The sequence below is a fragment of the Pleurodeles waltl genome, chromosome 1_2 (assembly GCF_031143425.1).
Source record: "Pleurodeles waltl isolate 20211129_DDA chromosome 1_2, aPleWal1.hap1.20221129, whole genome shotgun sequence".
NCBI classification, from domain to species: Eukaryota; Metazoa; Chordata; class Amphibia; order Caudata; family Salamandridae; genus Pleurodeles; species Pleurodeles waltl.
Window position 1 is genome coordinate 660,723,310 of NC_090437.1, and position 15,906 is coordinate 660,739,215.

General features: G+C 41.0%; 1 protein-coding gene across 1 annotated transcript in view; it reads right to left on the minus strand.

Annotated features, from left to right (window-relative positions):
- The window catches only part of FREM3 (FRAS1 related extracellular matrix 3), a 202,649-nt gene that overhangs the window by 9,128 nt on the left and 177,615 nt on the right, over positions 1-15,906 (minus strand). The window contains exons 17-23 of the mRNA XM_069242596.1: positions 14,944-15,136; positions 12,238-12,342; positions 10,759-10,886; positions 4,936-5,070; positions 3,969-4,095; positions 1,669-1,856; positions 47-193 (exon numbers count right to left, since the gene is read on the minus strand). Coding sequence (XP_069098697.1) covers positions 47-193; positions 1,669-1,856; positions 3,969-4,095; positions 4,936-5,070; positions 10,759-10,886; positions 12,238-12,342; positions 14,944-15,136 — 1,023 coding nt within the window. The remainder of the gene's footprint in view (positions 1-46; positions 194-1,668; positions 1,857-3,968; positions 4,096-4,935; positions 5,071-10,758; positions 10,887-12,237; positions 12,343-14,943; positions 15,137-15,906) is intronic.

Genomic DNA, 15,906 nt, shown 5'->3' on the forward strand with positions numbered 1-15,906 from the left:
GATGCAGCACTGCATTTGTGCAACTGGTGCGTGCACAGTGATTTACCTGGAAGAGCGGGTCGGATGCTAGGCTGAACCCATCAGACCCAGGCTGGCTTGCAAGCGGCAGGGCATCGGGTCTGTCAATGGCTAGCTTAGCCTCAAAGGAGACATCGCCAAACACTCTGGCTTGCGTCTCGGGTTGAGCCTTGTCCTGTAAAAAAAAAACATGAATCAGTGAATAAAGGGAATAAACAAGTGTGCATCAATGTACTTTTCCATAAAGGGAAAATTGTAGTTGCATCACAAGATAACAAACCAGTGGCAGCAGTGGCGTAGCCTGTGTGTCTTTGGCCCTCGTGCAAGGAAGAAAATGGGCCCCTTGGCCGCTGTTTGAACTGCGGAATACAGCAATATTTATACTTCAGTGGATCCCTGAGGCCTCTGGGTCCCGGTGCTAGTGCACCTACTGCGCCAATGGCAGCAACGTCCTGACTGACGGCATATGTCTAAGACAAAGTATTCTGCTTTATTCTGCCATTGTAACACTCCAGGCCAGCAAACACGCTCCAGATCAATCACAATGTTGAACTGGAGAAAACACCAAGCAGTTTGAGCTGCGTGCAACACAGTATTTCAGAGGATAGTAGCCAATGATTGTTTACACCTACAGCATTTCATAAACTGTTTCTTCTACTAACTAAACAATAACACACCGTTCAACACCTAACTCACTCATCTTGAGCTTGCTTCACATATCCACACCCCGAACATGAAGTTGTATAATGTTTGGCCACCAAAGCAGGTTGCCGGATGCCTAGTATTCAATGCTTGGTTAGTCATAGTGTCCTTCTGTGGTACTGTCCAAACAGTAATACTTAGACAGTGGAAGGATATCTGACGACAGTATTGGAAACAGGCTGTCATATGTTGGGCCCTGAATAAGAAATCCTAATATGTAATCCATTTATTTTATTTCACGTTTCGCAGTAGTATTAACATCATAAATAACAAATAATAGAGTAATAATATTTATTCATTGGTATGATGTATATCCTGCCCATTACAGGCTATTGAATCACTAGAAAGAAAAAACACAAAAGGCCTACAAATAAAAACAATAGTTTCATCTGTGCCTTCTGAACTTATATATGGTGGTTGGACTGGCAAATTTATGGCTTGATTTAGAGTGCGGTGGATGGGTTACTCCATGACAAACATGACGGCTATCCATTCGCCATATTACAAGTACATTGGATATACTGTACTTGTAATATGGGGGGTGCCTAGGATACTTGTCAAGTTTGTGAAGAAGTAACCCGTCTGAAAACTCTAAATCAGTCCCTTAATACCTGAACCATAAATCAACCCGCACTGCCACATTTAAGAGTTCCTCTCAAATGCTGCAACCCTGTCTGTAATCGTAGGTTTAGCGCACCTTTCATGTGTCACTTGCTTACCTAGTGCTTGCTCCTTCCCTGTTCCTGCTCAGCAGACCAGTTAGAACTGCTTTCCCTTTCAATGCTTCTACTTCCACTGATGCTGTCAAATGGTCTCTTTACTGATTAATGCTGAGATTTCTGGGGCATCTCCTACTCTAAAATAGCTTTTAACTTTGGTGATAACCTGGTCATGGCTGCATCTTTAATCCCATTTTCCGGCCAAGCCTACCACTGTTTGCATACATACCAGGATTTTGAATCTGTAGAGCAGAGATGGGGAGTCAGCCAGGCACCCAAACTCCTTGTTGTCTGGGTTATACTTGGGGACATAACCGTCCGCCCCGGTGCAGAGGAATACTTTCTCAATGGTGCAAATAAATGACTTCCCCAAGTTCTGAACAGGATCCACCATGACTCGTCCATAAATGGAAGAACCTGGAAAAGTAAAAATAACATACTTTCAGCCTTGTGATGTCATTGCTTACACAAACATGCTACACTGAAAAAGTCATTTTTTATGAGACCTTATCACTTATTTTGGACATTTCTACCTCTCACTGAATGTATTACGCAAATAAATGGAAAACCATAAGCAACATATGTGCATAAGAATGAGGATAATAACTGTAATAAGCCAAATGGAGATCCATTAATGTGTGATTGAATGAACAGTGGTGCAAAGATTCTAGATAAGAGCATATATTCGTAAATGCGTTAAAAAGTGGGAATAGAGGACTATATACTTCATTTACTTTTGCAAGGGTAGGACACAACAGAAATGCTATTGAGACCTAGTTTGCAGAAATCTGAAGTAAGAAATATTTGACTAGCAATCAGATTTCTGGTTAAAATACAAAACGGTGTAAATAGGCACTTGCCTATTATGCAAATTACATATTCTTCTGATTATTTTACACAGCCTGACCCACAGAGTATTTTTGGATGGAAATAGTTGTCCTACTTTTGCCTTAGGAGTGGCTTACACCAACATTTGTAGGTGTAAGACGCACTTGCTAATGGAAAAGCGTTTGTGCCTTGTTCCTGCAGCGGTTACTTAGAGTGAAAAAGATTAAAGCGGCTGTAATACTGACGGTGTTATATATTGTAATAGAACAGCATCGGCATGTTATAACAACTAGGTACACTTTCAGTGCATTTTATATGGACTTATTTAAAAAATTATTGGTTTATGAGTTTATTTTATCACAATAATTCCTAGGAATGAATTACTCTGCAGAGTTTAGTATTACCAATAGCGTATGCCTGGTAGAATTGGTGATGGTGGTCATTTTGGGAATGTAATTTTATATGAATGGGTTGTATGTATTAACTTGCTTTTTTTTCCTTCCTTAAGATGACAGCCGGGTTACTCAGTAGAAAGACACAATTTCAGACTTTTCTAAGTGTCAGCAGAATGTTTTGACAGGGCTCTTTTGGCACCTTGAGCCAAAACTTGAGTTTAGTTTTTCAGGAGTTTCATGCAGAAAACATTTGAACCAGCACATTTTTGGATGCAGCGGGTGTACTTCAGTGCAGAGACCCATCTTGTGGAAGACTGTCAATCAAGAGATTAGAAGTGATCTTACAAAACAACACACAGGAAAGCTGTTTTAAAAAAAACCTGTGCGCCAATCATTGTGACGCGCACTTCTAATGTACACTTCACCATCCTATGCCAACTGTCTATCCTTTAATGTTCAAAGAACATGATTCTTAAGCCAATGTGTGGCGCTCTCACACCATATCAGTGCTTGAGGTCACATAAAGCACCCTATAAAACCAACAAATTATGTAACACGCAGAAAACTGTCTTGTGCTGCACAGGGACATGTCCAGACCCTTAGCCAGCTAACAGCACCACTGACACCATCGGATCGCTGCAGTCAAGGTGAGTCACTGTGAACGCATCAAGAAAAAATATGCGTTGTTGATATTAAAGGGAAACTTTGGAGCTGAGGGGCCAGAATGGACTCTGAGAGGCCCAACCCGAGATAAATGTCTACAGGCACAACACTTTTTAAAAGTCTTGTAGCACAAAAAGCACAAGAGTAAAAAGTCGGCCAAGTGTTTGTAAAGTATTCAGAAGGCTCACATTGTTGCTTCAGTTTACTTTCCCTTGCTAGTAATACAAATTAAAAAAATGCATCTTTGCTCACATTTAAATCATTTCCTGGCCTGGTGGTTGCTCCATTTGCTGCTGTCAGAGCTCTTTTGGTTTGGTTGCATTAACTGTAATATTTTGTTATACAAATAAACCCCAAGCGCGGGTGGAGTGATTCATCATGTTGGAGGGGTTCTCGTGGCTTTTAGGCAGGAGCACCTTCACTCACCACCTATCCCAAGTAAGATGACAGCACGTCCGTGTGTTATTAAAAGAAACATTGTGGTGAGTGTCGGTGTTTTGAGGGAAGCAGATGGTCGTACATAAAAACAAATAAAATGATGATGTGTGTGTGTGTGTGGGTGAATGCCTCCGTAGGCCCACTCGTGCATATAGACAGTGGAAAGGCTGATGTTTTCACCATCTCAAAGCATGACTGTTTTTACCTTCAGTGAATGCCGCATCAGTCCCTTCCCCAAATCCCATTGATCCGTCCGATAGCCATAGTTCCTTCTTAGAGAGCAGAAACATTTGTGTGTTCAGGCTGAACTCTGCTGCCACGGGGTCGCTGACCTGAGAGAAAACGAGAGTATGTCAATGCAGTCGATCAAATTGGAGTAAAGCAGTCCGCGGCTGCTGGGGTGATGCTGGCAGGCGCACGTTTTATGCTGAGAACTGAGGGACTTTCCATTGACTAACTCCTTGTCAATTAGAGAGGGAGTAAGTCTGCTACTACTCGTGGAAATGAGCACATACCGAGAGAGAAGCATGGCCACAGGTGTGCTGAGGTGGATGGGGTGTCACACAGACATGAACCAGACAACGTGTTAATGTAACACGTTTGCACTGAGTTTTTTTCATTGTCTTGGAAGTAAGGCTGTCAAAAATATAGGACTATTGGGAATAGTTGTAGGGCTCTTTACGCCTGTCTGTTGTCAGGAAGCACAATCTCCTTAAAATGAGGGACATCGACAGAGTTGACTAGACATTAATATCTTACAGGGGGTGAGGAAGGAGATTCTTGGTAATTAGTGCTCTCGTGGTACAGCATATGCAAAGCGAAGAGTTCATAACCATATAAGGATTCTTAAAAAGGCAAAGCAATGATTCTTGGATTATTTCTGTTCCTGTTTAGTGCAAAAAAGACATAAAATCAGTTTAAAGGTTTTATTTTTAACATCATCACTCTGGCCCATATTTATACTTTTTTTAGTGCCGCATTTGCGTTGTTTTTTTTACACAAAATCGGCGCAAACGTACAAAATACAATGTATCCTGCTGGTAGAGTCTAGAGATTTAGGTCACATGGGCGGCCTAATGTATCGGATCATGAGGCACACTGTTCTAAGTTACAAAAATGATCCTTTTAAAGTATTCTTTAGAATCAATGAATCTTCCGGTCATGTTTCTTACCTGCTGGAATCTGATGTCAATGTCGAAGGTAATGGGTTCACGTGGGTTACAGATGGCTGGGGCGGAGTACTCCTGATTAGGTGCACTGCTACATGGGATTAGCTTTACCGTGTATGTCCCAGAATAATCACGAACCTAATAAATTTTAACACAGAGTGTTAGGCTTACTAAAACAGAGAAAACGTATACTCTATCTAGACTATTCACAAAGGCTGAAATAGAGAACAGGAAACATCAACAGACAAGCTCAGAGTTATTTGCTCCTAGATTGAGCAACATTCCACATCCCTTGAATTGCCTTTGGCTCATTCACACATAGGGAAACCAACATGGATCCAAGCTACACCTTTCTGCTTCGCAGTGAAGTTATGTGTGCAACTGACGCAAGCAAAAGCATCTCTTGGAATGGTACTTTTCCCAACTAAGGATCAACATTTCTTGGTAAAGGGGCAGCCTGACTAGTAATGATCCAACTTGGTTCTGGTTCATATCAGTGATCAACACATTATGTACAAGTCACAAACCTTCTCTGCAATGCACCACTGTAAACATCATGCTACTGCTGACCATTCATTTCAATACCGTTGGTTACACATGGGTGTGGCTAAATATTTCTTTAGATCTCAGTTTCAGCGAGGACTCGGCCTAAATACAAGACAACCTCAGCTCATTTTTTCAGCTACTTAGTCAATGCTGCAGACTCAATTGTTGAGACACTGGTTGACTATGGGGGATTCTGAAAAAATTTGGGCACAACCATGATAGACTTTAAGAGACTAAGTTAGAGTGGACTAAACCAGACAAAAAGATTAAATGGGCAAACGTGCAGGGAAGCTAAACTGCGCTTGGCGTGGGAGCAGAGCCCACCAGCTCTAACTTAAAATGCTGACTCTTAGAATATCAAAGAGTTCTAACATAAGATCCTGACTCTTAAAATATCAAAGAATACAGGACCAACCATTGTCTACATGTGCGTTGACAATGAAGATGCATGGGGCAAACGAGGTCCTATTCAGTTCATCACAACTTGTATACCACTACTCTTGGACCTCATCAAACATGAGTAGCTTGTATGTATGTGTATAGTTCGTTTGCACCACTGTGTAGATATGGTCAGGTCCAAGTTTGCATAGGAAGAGTGAATTGGTTTAGCTAATAAATTGGGTGCAGTTTAATGAATCTTCACAAGAAGACAAGGTTCATCCGCCTCAGTTCCTTCCTGGAAAGTTTTGGGGTGATCCGTCAAGCAGGGGCAGAGAAAAATGGACAGAGGTCCAACAACTCAATTTCTCCATGAAATTTCAATAGGGAAAATCGGTTAATGATACAGAAAAAATGGCTGATCGGAATCACACCAAAATTAGTCAATCTTTGCTGAGAAAATGTGTTTTTGTGAGTTGGGGTAATTTTGTTTTGTAGTTTTGATAAAATTACGGTTTGAAATGTATAGATATGTTTTGTCGCAAGTCTCCGGCAGTACCGGTATATCAAAGGATAATGATTAAATTAGCTGGCCTTAACATCAACAGAGACGTTGGACATACATTTTAGAATTCAGTCCTCCAGTCCTGAACAAAAAGAAAAAAAAGAGGGGGCATGGTAGGAATACCCTAACATCCTTTGGCTCTGGGAGGCCCAGAGGAACATCCCTGGGGCAAAAAGTACATTTTTTTCCATGCACTGGGTCCCATGGGAGCAGACACTACGGTCCTATAGGAGTACTGTGAAGCTTGTGGGAAAAAAGCATGGGGTAGTGTAATTTGTTTTTGACATTCCTATCGGTTAGACCAGGGTCTCTGGTCGGTGCATCTTTTTTCTAACTATTGTGGGAAAGGTGCATACTTGGGGCCTCCTCCCCAAAGTACTTGATGTCCCTGGGGATTCCCAATAACCCTGAGGGGCCAGCAAATGCTGAATAAAATGTTTATGGCAGAGGCATGTGCAGGACCCTCTCCCCGATGTGCTAGAAACTCCCTGGGCACTGGCATCTCTCCAGGAGCCAGTGCATGTTTGGTGGGGTCCTGAGGGCTATACGTGCAACCTAAAGAAAGGGGTGCACTGCTGTGCACCCCTCACATGGCAATGTGCTGCATCTCCTCCCCCTGTCCCTGACCAGGGCACATGCTGCTGCTGCTGCAACTGCACACAATGCCAGCATGGAGTTGGCAAGATAATGAACACGGCCGGCTCCCACAGTACAATGGACTGTGCTGGTGGGAAGCCAGGCCAGCAGCACAGGGAGTGGTTTCCATGCACTTCCACTGACAGAAAAAAAGAGAAGCAGCAAGACTGAGGGTGCCCCGAGTGGGACCATGGCACCCAAAAACAAAAAAAACTGTGGTGCTAAGCCACACGACTGGATAGGCAGCACGATGAAATGAAAAAGGCTGTGCTTTAGGTGCCCTAGGTGGGACCGGGGCACCCCAAAACAAAGGGTGCCACAAAGTACTAATAAATTAACAGTGGGAGCCGCTCATTTATTATCAACTGCTACTGGCATGGAGCGCTCTGTAATGCTGTTGTGGCCTAATTCGCATATTTTTTCCTGTCAATCTGGGCAGAGACACCACCATGTTACTAAAGTGTTGAGGGGGACTGTAGGGAGTGCAGTAGTACCACTAGAAATCACGTATTAAAACTAATCCTATGTATCTGGCCCAGAAAAGGTTTGTGTAGTTTCTAAGCATTCCCTGAGCTGGAACTTTTGGCCTTCTGTTGAGGATTGCAAGGGATCCATGTGGTAGGTCTTATGCTTGCATTATGTGGCCTGAGGAGAGTACAAGGAAGATTCTGATAATTTTTACTGTTGTTGACAAAGCCAATAGGCTTGCCTTCATATAACAATGTGCTGATGATATCACTGATAACATTTAGGATGCCATAATTTATGACATCATCCACTATACTGACGATCAGTTTACTCTACAAACCAGTACACCCTTTGAAATATGTAAATAATTACTAAATGGAACAGAATAATGTAAAGCATAAATTACATAATGATGTGCTTATATAAAATAATTAGACTGTAGTTCACTAGTTCCCTCCATCTAAATACACAAGCCCCATTAGAATGAGAAGCCCCTACTACGTACATCCTGCGCAATGTGCACAAGTATTCACTGAGGTATTTTTAACTGCCATTTTGCCAAACTATAATGTCAATGTATCCTTTTTTTCAATGAAAATAATATATATATATTTATGTTTATATATATATATATATATATATATATATATATATATATATATATATATATATATATATATATATATATATATATACCTTTATGACAACTGTAGTAACCTTCTTGGCATTATTTCCTGCTTTTATAAAATGGCTCAAATGGATGGAAGGAATTGTTCTGTACATGTGTTTGATCACTTGTCCCAGGCACATCACATAACCACTAGAATCCAGACGCTACAACTTACTCACCCAGCCCCTCACACATCTTATCATTTGTTTTTGACTAGATAGGACTTTTACTAAAAGCTATGAAAATGTGATTTTCACTGTATCCTGTGAGCCTGTGATCTTATCATGAACCTAGCCTTCTCCTCCAATTTTTTTCCTGCATCGAACCAAGACAAAAATAAGCAACCTTATTATATAAAGACTGTACAGCCATTCTGCAGTCTTCAACCCTATTGTTCACTGTTGCCTCCTTGATTACATAATTAGATTATGAGTGCGGACTAGCCAGTGCTAAATTGTTTAAAATACTCATTAACAAAATGCACAAAACTCAAGATGACCCACATCACTGTTTAGTAACCAACAACAACTACTCGGTTCCCCATGGGAGAGCCTTTACCTGTTTCTAGTCACCCTCATTCTTGTCAACAACCAACCTGGGGATCACATGTATTCAAACAACACCCAACTACATCTCAAAATATAGTAGTGATTTGAGAGCGACAGTCAAACCACAGACTGACTAAGCTACTCCTTACTTGGTTCATTCTATCGCCCTCATCTTTAAGAACTTTGCCCAGAGGTGCCTCTCCATAGATGTCGATCCTCTATAACACTGGGATAGTGGAAGTGAGATCAAACACCCGTATAATGCTAACACAATAATGGCCATTTGTCTCCTCCTTTGCAGGGTTTTCTTTTCAGCTGAGTAGTTGTACGAAGGCAGGAAGTAGAAGCTACTGAAAGCAGACTGTGTTCTTGGACCCCTGCATGCCTATTCGTCCTCCTGCAGACTTTACGCCCAGAGATAGCAAAGACACTGGCAAAGACACCATCTACGCCAATAAATGACTATGGATGCTTTCCACCCTGAACACCTTCAGCCAAAATCTGTAATCAAGGCGTGACTGTAGACACTGATTAGTCTTTCGCCCATCAAGACAGCGCCCACTGTGATGAACTCTTTCTACAGCTTATTCCTCCTCTAAGGGAATGCTCTCACTACTACACTTTCGTCCCTACATTCCCTTGTCTTGGCTACTGTGATATGCTCCCATAACTGTATTGATGACGTTTTTCTAGCTTCGCTCCTATGTTTAGTGTATACCTGCCAATTTTTTAATCCTTAAACATTTACAAGAATGCTTCTGGAAATCTGTGACAGTAGCAGCTTTCCAGTAGTGATCCCGGAAAATATATGTGAAGCCACAGTTACTTAAATGTAATGTTAGTGAACAGTTTGACACGCAATAAAATCCTGCATAAAACAATTGCACTTGCTAAAAAAAAAAATCAACATTGGGGAAATATTTTGCTCATCCAGAAACGGAATGTGGGGTTCTTACCTTTCATTCTCACCCTAGAAAATGATTTACTCTTGTCCTTGACACTAATAAACCTCTCCAAACAAGGGTTGGAATGGTCTAAGATAAAATTTGTGACTACTCAAAAACAATTATGCTCTCAACTTTCACAGCCTTCCCTACCAGTAAAGATTTATGCTATGTTATGTGGTTGGCAGGACCCCTGGAATTATATAATTTTGTGGTGGTGGCATTTTCCACATGATTATGAATTTGCTACAGTTACCACATTAGCCATCATCTGCTGCATAACCCTCAGATGTTATCACAAAATAGTTTCTAGCTCAAAGGAATCGAAAGATACTAAAAATGTGGCATCCTGTCACTAAGGTTATCTGGTTATCTTTCTGTTGCTTACTGCTTTATTTGGGTGTCAGGCAGGTACTAAATTGTGGTAAAATGTGTAGGAAATTATAAAATAATGAGGTAATACCATCAGAAAATGTGCATCAATATGCTTCACAATTTGCCTTTCCTTTATACATAATCTAGTAAACTCTACCACATAATTTGGTCCTCCTGCTCCACATAATGCCAATGGTTGGTTTATTGGTTATCAGAGGAGAGTACTAACACTGGACCTTCCTGGTGCTATAAAACCAGACATTTTTACTTAGGGAAATCTACGCATGACTAAATATTTTTATTAACCTAAAACCACATATCACAGTTATTACGAATGACAAAAGTGGCTTTAAACGCGTAAAACAGCCATTTGAACATGAAAGTTGAATGAACGTACGTGTGCAAATAGCTTGGAGAATCAAACCCTAGATTGCAAGGTGTTTCTTGTATGTCATTGTGCATGTTGCGGAAACCCACAATAAACAACCTTTACAGAATGTATAGACAATTTCTCCACTTACAACATGATCTGCAGTTTTTAAAAGCTCAATGTATAACACAGAATGTCTTTAAGTTCCTGAACCCCCTGCTTTCAGCACCCCGGTTCTTACACCAGGCCACACGCTAAAAAGTATTCCAAGAACAAGTAATGCACGCACAACCCTTCTCCCGCCGCCCCCTCGACCGTAAACCTACGGCGAAGTCTGAGACGAAGTTCCACTGCTGCACGGGCTGGTTGAAGGTCGGCTCGCTTCGTACAAGGCTCAGGGTGAACGTGAGGCCGGGGTGATCCGCAGACATCACCATCGATGACAGCGAGGTCCCTGCGCCGGAAAGGAACGGGTTACAGTGCGTCAGAGAAGGCATCAGCGCCAGTCAGCCCTCGTGGGCGCGAGACAACAGAGACTGGGGAAGGATCGACAAGAAACCGGGTTGCCGCGGTCGGCCTCTCAGTACCAGCCTGCCCTACTCACACTTTGCGTTCTCTGACAGAACCGGCGCAGACCATCACGAAGGGTTTCTGGTCCTGTCGCCCCACAGATACCTAGAAGTGTTCACTCTCACACACCTTCACAGCGCGAGCCCTGGATTTCATGCAGCCCATGCAAAAGCATTGTTAAATGTGCTCTGAACGTTTTACCACACGGTTATCTACTCGTTGCTGCTTAAAGTGATATGATTTTAATGTACTAAAAATTTAACTGACGTAACATTACAGATGGAAACTCATGCAAAAAGCTTTAAACGGTGAAATACAGTCTCCACGTGTTATTTCCCACTTAATACTAAATTTGCAAAAATACTACAATTACCAAGTGCTTTAGCGCTATTACCGTTTCATTGTATTACCACATGGCATTTACTGTAAATAAGGATATTGAAGGGCAACTGATAGCATCACGCACACATTTATGGGTTTGCTGTCTTTAAAAGCTTTATAAAATGAAAAGTGTTTACTCCATCATTTTTTAGATCTCGGATCTGACAGTGTAGTTGTAAAACAGACGTTTTGCTAATAATATACACAGAGCGGGCTTTGGGTATTCCCCTTTCAATCATTGCCTTTCTTCGACCAACCTCTTTCGGACAATGGCTTTAAATTTTAATTTTCATCTCTTACCTAAAGATTTTAGCTGTTTAGATGTATCCTTCTGCCTCCGCTCGAGTGCTTGCATTAAACAGCCTTAAGGACTACTTTACAGCTATAGCCTTCTCTGTCCCCTTCTGGTAGCTCCCTCTCTTTAATGTGCTAACACTGCATGTATTAATACCTTCAACCCACACCTACAGGATTTGCCACTGCTTCTTCATATTTGCTCTGGATCTAAGGAATTTACTTCTAGTCGCCATAAATTAGTGCGGGTGCCCACCACCTTCAACTACAGGCACAATAAAGTCCGGGATTGTTTCTATTTAATTTGACAGATCTGTGTATTGCCTTATGAACAAAAAATGCTCTCTTGTGGCTAGTCATCAGAGCTCACATGTATCTTGTATATTATGAAATATATCTATGGTGTGTCTCTAACCGTGCCAGACAGAACTCACAATGTCATCAATAAGTACAAAGAGCCCAACAACACATTGGAAATACACCCCAAATACTCCTAAAAGTAGCCAAAGCAGAGGGTTTCTACAATGGGCTTGAAGAAGAGAGGAGTCTATTTTTTTTACCTGGGTGTGACATTACAAACTGTCCACGGAACCTGATCTCTGTTTTGAAGTTCACCACCAGCCGCCCCTCTTCGTTGATCCTCATGCTTGTTGGGTAGAGAGAGCCTGAAAAGCAAGAATTGGAAAAGTAAGGCTGTTAAATGTGTGTACTGTTGAAAAGGTGATACAGCAAACCCTGCCAGAGGATGGAGCATTTGCAACATAGATGAAAGTGCTGCCTATTCAAGAACCTTAAATTGCTTATAAATACAGGTGCTGATTCACAGAGACTTTGCACATGTGAATCAGACATACATGCAAATGGCCTCATTTACGAGGTGTTCAAAAAAGTGACCTGGCACCTGCCACAATGGTATAATATTTTTTGTGACTAAATCTCACTTGAGGGGTAGAGTGTGGATGTTGCAGAGTGGAGTTTCCTTGAAAAGTATGGTAACAATTCCAAACTAGAAAGTTTGTGGGCATTCTCAAACTTTTCTCTGAGTCATTCTTGTAAGTAACTGGCTATACTCCTGCTTTCACCAGGAATATATCCCTTTCCACTGTGAGAAGGGAAAGGAAATGACCTCCAAAATGATATTGAACTGCATATATATATGCCCGTGGACATAAAAATTGTAATTGAAAAATGTGCAGACATTTTCCCATGCACATTGCATACTATGTAAAATTGCACATGCAAAAGTGCCTCCTAATAGTTCCAACTGTGAATTCACAAGCAACCCCCAAGAGAATGCCTGGAAATGTGAGATTGTCGCAAATGTCCACGTATAATCTTGGAGACTGTTGGGAATTCCCAAAAAGAGTAAACCTACACCCATGAGAGGTTGTACAGTTACAATTTTTTTTCAGAATTGTACCTTACAGTGTGGGTTAGACATGTTACTATTTATTACTCCACAACATATGGTTGGAAATCTTGGGCTGTCTTGAATCTACCACAAGGCCCTGCGCAATTTTCAGTGCTTCTAGCACAGACTATCTCCTGCTGAGTTCGCCTTAGCATCATTATGTAGGAGTCTGGCACATGCCAGGCATCAGTATACCCATTAGTGTGATGGTAATGCTAAAGCAGGCAGCGGATATTATGGCGAGGGAATTACCCCTCTGTACCAACAAATACATATGAATTGATTAAAGATGTGTTGCTTAAAAGAAACTGTGCCTTCTCATGGGTAGACTGCAACCAAAACACATTTTGAAAACCACTGAACACCAAGCACCTTCAAGTGGGGGATCTAAAGACCCTTGTGTGAAAGCTGCACGTAGTCTGCAAGTGTAGGAGGGATTTCAGCAGTTTGCAGGGGTGATATATCACCCTTAGCTGCTTTGTCCACTACAAAGCCCATGATGTTCTGAAAATGTTTGCTTCTTTTGTAGTTGTCTTCTCCCTACTGTCCTGCAGCAATGTTATATTTCTACTCTTAATTTTTCCTAATTTGTGATTTAAATCCCACACTGTGTGGTAGCTCGTGGCTTCACTGTGTGACATATGTGTTTAACTGTCTAAAGCAGGAGTCTTCAACCTTTTTCTGTAATAAGAACTACTTATGTTTAATTAAACTCATCAAGAGCTACTAATATTATTAGTGTTGTAATAGTGGCTACATCAGACAAGATCACATTAATGGCCACCATATGCAAGATTACCACTCAGTGAATCAGGTGTCATTGCAGACAGTAATATAAAAAAGTATTTGTCAATATTGAATGCCTTCCTCATGGTATATACATAACAACCATAGCTGCAATGCCTCTAGTACCAAGGTAATACCATTTGCAAAAACGTTTCCCCAGTGCTACATGATTTCTTACTCAAATATAATCTTTAAGTATATTCTGGAAATGAAGCCATTTTTCTCTATATATTAGGTTATGAGTTTTGAAAATAAACATATTTTCCTATTGACTATACATTCTCAGTTTTGCTATATGTATATTAATTAAACCAATCAAAAACTTCTCATTTAGTAGGCTGGTCTGTAAACAGGGGAGCTACTTACAGGTTGCTGGAGAGCTACCAGTAGCTCAAGAGCTACTTGTTGGAGGGGCCTTGTCTAAAGACACACCCTCCATAAATGAATACACTACAGGTTCGTCATTACTATTTTGTGTGTTCAAAGTTGCAAAGTTCTCTTGCAACCTCCCTGAAGTTTTTTAGAAAACTTTACAAACGTTGCAAAACTTTTTGCGCGTTTCCACTTATTCATGAAGATCATGACTTTTGCTACAACATATGACCTGCATATCCTTATTTAAAAACATCTAAATAATTCTCAGTAACATATACTTTGAGAAAAAATGATGTGCAACAACTTTGCATAGAAAAAACACTCCGGAAAATATAAACTTACTGAAAACATTTCGGAAAACATTAGTCGTTCTGCATCGAAAGACTTTGCAAAGGTAAGCTCACAGAAAATATTCTGCATGTTTTTTACGACAAAAATCAGTACAGTAAAACTTTGCTTGCGAATAAAAATGAACTCTAATTTCTATCACTTGATTCAGGAAAACCAAGATTTCAATAAAATATTCACATATGTTCTATGAACATACAGTAAAAGCAGCTCATAAATGAATAATAATGAAAATAGATAATTGAAACTTTGAGCACATGGTGGAGTTTATTCACATGCAGATCAAATTATTTGAAAGTGAAAAAAGCACAGCAAGTGATCCAATGGATCATTTAAAAAAAGATACCTTGCAGCTCTGACTCTGGTGGGCTGCCGATGCCGTCATTCCACAGGATGGCTGTGTCGTACACAAAAGTGAGCCTTAACTCAGACTGCAGGTCAAAGTGCTGCCAGCCGCCGACAGCTGCAGGAGAGTGAAAGACGTACGATACGTAGAGTGGAACACGCAAGGTGACATAGGACTGCACAAGATTCAGCACCTGCAAGTCAAAAGGTAATGCATTAGTCTCCAGGGTTGGACAGGCCTTTTATTCCATGACAGAGGCCCTTGGAGGACGGGTTTAAAAGTTCGTTCTCTGTCACATTCCCCAACTCTCCGAGGTTAATTGCAGCATGCACAGTGAGGCTTCAAGAGAGAGAGAGAGAGAGAAGGGGAGGGGTAGGGGGAAGTACAGAGAAAGAGATCAGAAGGGCAGCAAAGAAAGAGGAGATAAGCAGAGAGAGAGAGGATGGATAGAAAAAGAGAAATAGTGTGAGGAGACAAAGGCAGGAGGCACTTTCTTGAGCACTTTTGCAAGGGCTGCTTTTGGTTTCCCAGTCTGGCCCTGTTAGTCTTTCAAATGTGTGGGTATCGGTGATCTGCCTTTGACTACCAACCACGAAAATGTGTCTTTTCATTTGAGCACAATCACTTTCTCCTCTTGCCATTATGTCAGTCAATTGTTTGATATTTTTGTGGCAGACGTTCATATATATGTGTAACTAAAGGGCATTTCTTATAAAAAAAAATCTTAAAGAGTAACATTTTCGGATTTTGGAACATTCCATATTGCCAACCAATTAGTCTCACAACACACTACTGCTTTGTCTCATTTTCTCCTTTCGCTGCTCTATCCATTGTGGATTGTATATGAAAGTAAGGCTGGATTTCTCATTACTGACAATATGACGTTCACCTTTTTAAAAAAAAGTTTGTATCGATTTTACAACACAAGAGCAAGGAAATACGACGGAAGTTCACACTTTTTAA